At 51.6% G+C, this 8,903-nt stretch overlaps 1 protein-coding gene across 7 annotated transcripts in view; it reads left to right on the top strand.

Moving 5' to 3' along the window:
- AP1B1 (adaptor related protein complex 1 beta 1 subunit) overlaps positions 1-8,903 on the top strand; it is a 42,608-nt gene that overhangs the window by 16,086 nt on the left and 17,619 nt on the right. For all 7 annotated transcript variants that reach the window (XM_006762060.2, XM_006762059.2, XM_006762058.2 and 4 more), the window contains exons 3-7: positions 2,919-3,024; positions 4,523-4,658; positions 5,421-5,666; positions 6,844-7,034; positions 7,870-8,091. In XM_006762060.2, the coding sequence (XP_006762123.1) occupies positions 2,919-3,024; positions 4,523-4,658; positions 5,421-5,666; positions 6,844-7,034; positions 7,870-8,091 (901 nt within the window). The remainder of the gene's footprint in view (positions 1-2,918; positions 3,025-4,522; positions 4,659-5,420; positions 5,667-6,843; positions 7,035-7,869; positions 8,092-8,903) is intronic.

Below are 8,903 nucleotides of genomic sequence, written 5' to 3'. Positions count from 1 at the left end.
AGTAGTGGCTGTGGAGGCCTGGAATCAAGGGGTGGGAATCATCCAGAGCATCTTTTAACCCTGTGGCTCCAGAAAATTGAACGGTTGATGGTGTAAGAAATTGACCACTTCTTTTAGAATTCAAGAAGGGAAGAACACCAGCTCCAAGTATAGAAGAAGAAGAAAAAGCCCTCTTTTCCCCGTGGCTTAAAATTGTTAAATATGATTTTTTGTTTTGTTTTTCTTGGAAGAAAGAAATGCTATCAGAAGCCTCACGTCATATATGTGTCTGGTCCTTATCCTTGGGCGCATGTTTTATGCGGTTGAAGTCAGAGTTTATATCCTGTTTTTCATTTGACACTATCATAAACATTTCCCCACAGGTCTGACAACTCAGTCTTAGTCTATTGAGTTGCTGCACTGAAATGTGCTAAGCTTGTCTTATATTGTTGCATATTGTGGTTGTTTCTGCTTTTCGGGAAATGGAAGTTGTGTAGCAGCTGATAAATATGCTTTGACCCTGTAAGCATCTACTGACTGGCCCTTCCTTCCTTCCGAGTGAGATTGACACTGGCCTGCTGACCAGATGAAAAGAGTCTGTTGTTGGGTCAGCTGAGCCCGGACCTGAAGTCTGCCCCTCCTCAGCATTTCACGTATTGGTCCAGCCACTTTTTATTGAACACTTTCCATGTGCAGTAGACAGACAGTCTCTAAACGGGCGTTCTAGTGGTTGAGCAGAGAAGACAGTTTATTAAGTAGTAACTACTCTAAAGGGCTGGTGGGTGCTATGATAAGGGAAGTGTTGGAGGTTGTGGGCGGGCCCTGGGTGGACCTAGCTTGATAAAGGGGGTGTGGGGGTGGGGAGCGGAGCTCAGCCAGGGCTCTGCCCACGGTACATTCAGGGAAAGGAAAGCAGTTGGGCACAAGTCACTGAAGAGTGTGATGGGGGGTTGGAAAGGCATGCAGGGGTCTGTCATTGCATGGCCTGGTGAGCAGGCTGGAGGGGGGAACTTAGTGCTGAGTGTGTTGGGCTGTCAGTGGTGGGGGTTTTTTATGTGGGTTTTCTTTTGAGGACAATGTAGAGTGATGCCTGGATCCAAATTTGACATCAGTGATGGTTTTAAGCAAGGGAAGATCCAAGGCAGAGTCTAATAAAAAAGTGAAGCTTGGGGGACGCGAAGGGAGGCCAGTACCACAGCTCCGGTGAGAGGTGGAGATGACGGTGCCTGAGCTAGGTGGGTGGCAGTGGGTAGACAGAATCAGATGCCCCATATGTGATTGAGGAGGTCAGCTTGGTCACTGAGGAAGGAGATACTCAGATGCAGGGAGATCCCAAGTTCACCTCATCAGCCTTTTTGGAGCTAAGGTGACTCAATTGACGGCCAGTTGTACTATAACCAGCCAAAGGTTTCAAGCAAAGCAGGGGCAGCCCTGCAGCAGGGCCCAGGGTCAAAGTCATGGTCTGTTTGGATTCCACAGCTGTGAGACAGGGCCCCCACAGTCTCTTGAAGGAGAAGGGTATGGGTTCCTTCAGCCCTACAGAGCCATGAATTTGAACTGCAAGGTCTGCAGATTCCTCCTGTCTGTTGAGCAATGCCCTCAGTTTGGCCTTGTCCTGGGCTGTGCTGTGCGTTTGTTCTTAATTTACCTTGTTTTTCGAGTTCTTTGGTAAACACCACATTATTCAGTCACGATAAAAACCTGCTAAGTTTTCTTTTTCTCACTGTAAATCCTTCTAATCTAGAGCTTCCTCAGCTCTTACGTCTCACATGATAGTCTGCTTCACCCTCCCCCCACCCCACCCCCGCGGCCCCAACTAACTTGAGAGGGACTAGGGCTCTTATTCCTTCAAAAGAGATAGCCAAGACAGAGGTCATGTGATAAATTAGTCATAACAGTGACCACCCTTAATGCCAGCCGCTGAGTGGCACACACTGAAATGAGTGATTGACATCTGTGTTAAATGAGGAAACTCAGTGCTCCGGTCAAGGGAGAGAGTCCAGGCGAGAAAACAGGTCCGAGAAGCAAAGTGGGTGTCCCAGAGCTAGCAGAGCTGGTTTTGGATCTTGGCCTCCCTCTATTCGGTGTGTGTCCTTGGGCAAGTTACTGGACTTCTTACAGCCTCTGTTTGCTCATCTGTAAAATGGGGGAGATGCAGAGTTGCTGTAAGGATGAGATGAGGGAAAGTGTGGGAAGAAGTAGTGTGGCACTTGGCTTAGAGAAAGCTCAGGAAATGCTGTGGCTGTTGTTTAGAGAGCCCATCACTCCGAAGGCAGCCCTCTTAACTTTTTACTGGGGGTTATCGGGGTTCTGGCTACCTCTCCATGGCAGGGCCCCAAACAACCCTACTTCCTCATTTGCTTTTTCCAGATCATCAAGTTCTTAAGACAGTTTATTGCGTGCTAGATAGAGCAGCTGAATTCCCATTTTCAGAGCTGAGCAACCACTGTGGCACAGGAAGTGAAACCCTGAGTGAGCTATTTTAACTGGAGGTTCTAGGAAAACAGGAAAAGCAAAAGTGGGAAACAAGCAAATCCTACCCTCTCCCCTCAAACTTTAAGTCCTCAGGTCCCATTACACACTGCCTTGAGGGCTTTGGGTAAGGGTGGCTAAAGGACTTTGCTTCCCTCTGTATGTCTTTAAACATCTGGGTGAGCAGGATCTACCTTCCTGCTTTTTGTCTCCCTGAGAACCCTGTAGCGCCCACAGTTCCTCTCTCGTCAATCCAGTGTGACCGCCAAGCTTTCATCTTGATAATTCCTCTCCTAACAGTTGTCTCTCTGCTGCCTGCCCCACCCAAGGCCAGGGGCCTAAAACTGCCCTCACCTGGTAGCCTGGAGTGTCTTACCTGCCTCCCTCTCACTCTTTTGGAAGTCGGGGACTGGGAGTCACCCTCTGGCAGGTGGGAATGGATCACTCATGCCTGCCTCCTCTTTCAGGGGAGATCTTCGAGCTGAAGGCAGAGCTCAACAGCGACAAGAAGGAGAAGAAGAAGGAGGCGGTGAAGAAAGTGATTGCATCAATGACAGTGGGCAAAGATGTCAGGTGTGCAGGAGGAGGCTGAGTGGCAGCTGGGTCCAGTTCAGATCTCTCCTTTAGGGCTTCCCTAGGGACCCCCGTCTCCCCTCATCCAGCTCCCTTCATGCACCTCCTTTCTGAACAGAAGGCTTTATTTGCAGCGGGTTCATGATCTCCAATGTTGGTGGGGTCAGGCCGTAATGGGGTGAGTGAAGTGGACTAGGTTGAAAGGCAGTGCTCGATGAAGTGGATGTGGCACGAGCCCTGTCAGAAACCAGAGGGTTGCTGCCGGCTGGGGAAGATGAGCCAGTGCGGCCAGGTCTTCTGGTTTTTCCAAAGAATGGAAAGTTGGGTTTTCATTTGAAATCTCCCTGCCTCAGATTGCTAGGTGACGTTACACACAGAAATGAACACTGCCCACGCAGAACACACCTGCAGATGGAGTGTGTTGGCTTTGGTGCCAGTTGGCAGCCTCTGGTTTGCGTCTGGTTGCCTGAGCAGTCGTGTAGAATTGCTGCCACACCTTTGTTCATGCTTTTCTCCTGCCGGGCGTGTCCCTTTCCCCTTTCCCATGTGCCCAGCTTGTCTTTCCATCTTTTAAAACCCATTCAGTGTCTCCCTGCTGCCTTCCTCATCACCCCAGCCCACTGCCCTGAACACAGCATTTTCTCTATGTTCCTGTCACCCAGCACTAATTCTAGACTATTCTCTTATGTGTACTTGTCTTTACCTGCCCACCATATTGTAAAGTCAAGGGCAGGGGCTGGATTTTACAACAACTTAACACTTGCTCCGTGTTTGAGAGTCTGCAGAATACTTTCAGATATGTTGTCCCAGCATTCCCTTACAATTCCCAGAGTTAACATTTATGAGCTTCATATCATCTTCTATAAAATGGGGATAATCCACCCAGCAGTGTGGCTCAGTGGTTGAGCATTTACCTATGAACCAGGAGGTCACAGTTCAATTCCCAGTCAGGGCAAATGCCCAGATTGCAGGTTTGATCCCCAGTAGGGGGTGTGCAGGAGACGGCCCACCAATGATTCTCTCTCATCATTGATGTTTCTTCTTTTTTATTTTTAATATATTTTCATTGATTTCAGAGAGGAAGGGAGAAGGAGAAAGAAATGGGGTTTTGTTTCCCCTTTCTTGCAAATGAGGAAACTTAGAGTCAGGGTTGGGCAGGGATGAAGGAGTTTTACCAAGTTCAGACAGCTAACAAGAGGCAGAGCTGGGCTTTAACCAGGGCTGATGGGTTCCAGAGCTCATCTTTGACCCCTGGGAAAAGAAAAAAGGGCTTTTTTTCATTTTTAAAATCGTCCTTTGGAATTCTATTTCTGCTAATAGGTATTCATGGTAACAGCATAGTGATGTTCTTTCTCCCTTTTGCTAGGAGGTCCTGTTACCTTCCTCTTTTCCTCCTACACACTGTCTCCCCGCATCCCCCTTCCCCATTAGCTGCCTGGAAAATCTTCCTCTTCCTTTCTTCGGCCTTCCCCACACTGATGCCATTTTGACCTTCTAGTGCCCTCTTCCCTGATGTGGTCAACTGTATGCAGACGGACAACCTGGAGCTGAAGAAGCTGGTGTACCTGTACTTAATGAACTATGCCAAGAGTCAGCCTGACATGGCCATCATGGCCGTCAACACCTTTGTGAAGGTGAGTAGGAGCTTGGTGAGAGGGAGGGGTATGGGTGCTCACTGTTCCATGTCTCCTTGATCTCCTGGGGTGAGGCGCTACGGCCCTGAGTAGAAACACTCGGGCTCCTTTCCAGGCCCTCAGACTCCCAGCCAAGGGCTTCATCTTCCAGCAGAGGGCTCCCGCTCTCCAGAAAATCAGAGGGTGCAGCCCCTGCTAACTCATTCCATGGGGAGCTGCACACGGCTTGTTGATCCCTGCATGCACAGGGGTGAGCCGTGGCCTGCGCCCTTTACCAGGGCAGGATTCAGCAAGTGTCTGCGAGCTTTTATGTCTCCCGTTAGACTCACTCCTACTGCATTTTCCATCCTCCAGACCGAAGAGCAAGCAGGCACTTGAATTGCCAGCTCTGTGCACCTTAGCTCCCCTATCCCCATGGATGCCCAGATACGGGCAAAGGAAGGGTTCTGTGGCCCAGTGGCAAGACTGAAGGCTGTGGTGCTGGATGGATGTGGGTTTGAATCACAGCTCCACTCTGTGACTGGGTGAGCTAGCGACCTTCCTGAGAGGTTCGCTCCTTCACCTGTGAAACGGGAAGAGTATTGTATGCTGTGAGGATCAGAGGTGGCCAAGCACAGAGGCCCAGCACAGTATCTGGCATATGCTAGATGCCCATCCATGGCACTGGTGATGCTGTTGGCTGCAATTGGTGGGAGATCCCACAGCAGCCATCTGATGTTGCTCAGCTCACTCCTGCCCCGGCTAATGGCTGGTCCCCCTCAGGACTGTGAGGACCCCAACCCCCTGATCCGCGCCCTGGCTGTGCGGACCATGGGCTGCATCCGCGTTGACAAGATCACAGAATACCTGTGCGAGCCACTCCGGAAGTGCCTGAAGGATGAGGACCCGTATGTTCGCAAGACAGCGGCTGTGTGTGTGGCCAAGCTCCATGATATCAACGCCCAGCTGGTCGAGGACCAGGGCTTCTTGGACACACTTAAAGACCTCATCTCCGACTCTAACCCCATGGTAAGCTGCCCCATCCCCTCTGCCCCGCCACCACTCCTGCGTTGCTTGGGAAAACCTTGGCTTGACCCCCCACCAGACAGTCCCCAGTTCCTGGAAGTCAGCCTTGCTGGGTGGGGTAATTGTTTTCATGCCTGCCGTGGTTCGGGTACCTCCTTTGGAGTGAACTAGTCTGGATTCCCTTCTTTGCGCTCTCTCTACCAAGCTGGGTGACTTTGGGCAAGCTGCCTAACCTTCCAGAGCCCTCTTCTTCATCAGTAAGGTGGCTCTAATTCTGCATGGTTGGCAGGAGTGCTGTGAGGCTTAAGCTATAAAGGTAATGTGGCTAGTACAGCTGGCACTCAAGGGGCATGCAACCAAGACTAGTGCCCTCCTTCCAGTCACTATCATTGTCACTGTCTTCTCACCAAGACCATCGGTGAGCTCTCATGTGAGGTGCTTTTCCCTTTCCCCACATAGAGGTCACCCTGGAAGTAGCAGAGCCTGGACGCTGGGCACCAGGGCGTGGCTGGGAGTGGGACTCATCTCCTCACACACGGCGGTGACAGCAGTGTAGAGGGCACTTCTCAGGCCCTGTTTGATATGAAATGCACAAACCTCTCAGCCCAGCCAGCGCTCTGTTTCCTATAGCAGCACTGATCACACACCGGCGCTGGGTGGCCAGTTCAGGGATGGCCGTTGGAGCACTGTCATAGGGGAAAGTTAAAAACCAGGCAGAACACACACAAGAACAGCTGCTCTGGTGAAAATGGGTTGCGGGCCAGCGCTTCACCTGGCAGGCCCCTCTGCACTCTCGCCCCAGGTGTTTCCTGCAGCCCTGGGGGCTCTGCAGGGACCTTCTAGCTCAGAGCACTGTTGAGGGCCCTGACAGAGCTGTTGTAGCTGGTAGATGGGGGCTGTGTGTCAGGGACCTGGAATGCTTTCTCTGGCCCGGCACCTGGAGCTAGATCTTCCTTTGTTTCCCTCTTCTTTTTCTTGAATGGCAAGTGCACTTATTTTAGTGCCAGTTTACAGAGGCGCCAGTAGGGTGAGTGCTTAGAGTGGGTCTCTGTGCTCCTGCCCTTTGGGTAATTTTTCTTTCAGGCTATTCAACCTGTGATTGATAATCCTCATTAGCTCCACTGCCCCCTGGCCTGTGAGCAATGCCCTCAGCCTCTGCCCCTTCCACCCTCTCAACCAGGTGGTAGCAAATGCAGTAGCTGCCCTCTCAGAGATTGCCGAGTCTCACCCCAGCAGCAACCTCCTCGACCTGAACCCTCAGTCCATTAACAAGCTGCTGACAGCCCTGAACGAGTGCACTGAATGGGGCCAGATCTTTATCCTGGACTGCCTGGCCAACTACACGCCCAAGGATGACCGAGAGGCCCAGAGGTGAGCAAGCTGCCCCTTGCTTGCCAGCCCAGCTGGAGCTGGTCCTAGGAGGTTGGGCGGGGGGTGCGGGGGGGCGTTGCTCTAATCATGAGCTGAGCCTTAGGCCTCTAGAGGGCTTCTTCCCAGGGCCTTGCCCACAGACCATCCTCAGACAGCTCGAGGGAGGGCAGAGCCAGGCTGTCAGTGGTTCCTTCAGGCAGTCAGTTCACTGCTCATTGTGGGCAAAGACAGAGGCCAAGACCTGACCTGGGAGCTGACAGACACCCTGGTCACCTCGGGCTGAGAGAAGGAGGTGGACAGCATCAGAGTCACCATTCACTGAGTTCTCACTGGGAACCTGGGGCTCTGCGTGCTTCCCATGCATCTGATAATCCTTAACGCAACCCTATAAGATCGGTCCCATTATTGTTCCCATTTTACAAGTAAGGAAACCCCCCTTAGAGAGATGGAGGAAGCTGTGCGGGTGACCACGCTCGGACTCCCCTGACCCTTGGTCCTAACCAAGTGATATTCTGCCGCTTTGAACGTCCTCACAGAGGGGGACAATGGGGAATTGACATTTATCAGGTATTTGCTCCATGCCTGGCATTCTGCTGGTGCTTTACATGCATTGTCTCATGTAGGCCCCAGCAACGCTGTGAAGTCGGCATCATCTCCATTTTCTAGGGGAGGAAACTTGGGCTTAGAGTGGTTTTCATAAACTTAGGTTCAGTTTACATGCAGCCAAACCAAGATCTAGATCTTTCATTAAAAAAGAAGTGCTATCTTGATAACTAAAAACAGGGTGTTGCCCCTTGTCTGTCTCTCCTCTTTATCCCCTTGGAACGGACCTCAGTATCTGTGAGCGGGTCACTCCCAGGCTCTCCCACGCCAACTCTGCTGTGGTGCTGTCTGCTGTGAAGGTGTTGATGAAGTTCATGGAGATGTTGTCCAAGGATCTGGACTACTATGGCACGCTGCTCAAGAAGCTGGCCCCGCCCCTGGTCACGCTGCTGTCTGCTGAGCCTGAGCTGCAGTACGTGGCCCTACGCAACATCAACCTCATCGTGCAGAAAAGGTACCGGGGCTGCCTCACACATGCAGTGTGCCCTGCTGGGAGTCTGCTGCTGGGAACAGGGCTCTAAAGGGAAATGGACATGTCCCCGTGCAGGAAGTCAGTAGCTTACAGAGGTTCTCAGCCAGGGACAACTTTGTCCCCAGAGACATTTGACAACATCTGGAGACGTTTTTGGTTGTCACAGCTGGAGGTACTACTGGTACCTAGTGGGTAGAGGCCAGGGATGCGGCTGAACATCCTGCAATGAATAGGACAGAACTGTTTTGTCTGTTATGTCAGTAGTGCTGAGGTTGAGAAACCCTGGCTAAGCTTAACCAGGTAGCAGGCCAGGTATATGAGAAATAGTCATTGATTGGCTGCCTTCTGCACACCCCCTACTGGGGATTGAGCCCACAACCGGGCATGTGCTCTGATTGGGAATCGAACTGTGATCTCTGGTTCATAGATCGATGCTCAGCCACTGAGCTACACCAGCCGGGCTAGCTTAGAGCTTCTAACCACAGACAGTGGATCGCTCCACAGTCCGCAGAACCCTCTGGAAATGGGGAGTACGAGTGTGTGTGTGTGTGTGATTGTAGATTTTTCCTGGAGACAGAGTCTGTAGTGCTAGTTAAACCCCAGAATTCCCAGAAGTCGGAGGACTCCAGGAGGTGAGGCATGGTGTGGACTTTGCAACAGCCTCGGGGCCAGGGGAGGGGTATGTGAAAATTGCTCAGAATGCTGTGTAACCTGTTTCCATCTGCCCCATGGAAACAATTGCAGCAGGAAGCCACTGCTCCTATGAAGGAAAGCGCCTGATGCCCGCCTGATGC

Source organism: Myotis davidii, unplaced genomic scaffold (assembly GCF_000327345.1).
Source record: "Myotis davidii unplaced genomic scaffold, ASM32734v1 scaffold478, whole genome shotgun sequence".
Taxonomy (NCBI): domain Eukaryota; kingdom Metazoa; phylum Chordata; class Mammalia; order Chiroptera; family Vespertilionidae; genus Myotis; species Myotis davidii.
The sequence above is the reverse complement of the archived record's forward strand: the minus strand, read 5'-3'. Positions and strand labels throughout refer to the sequence as shown.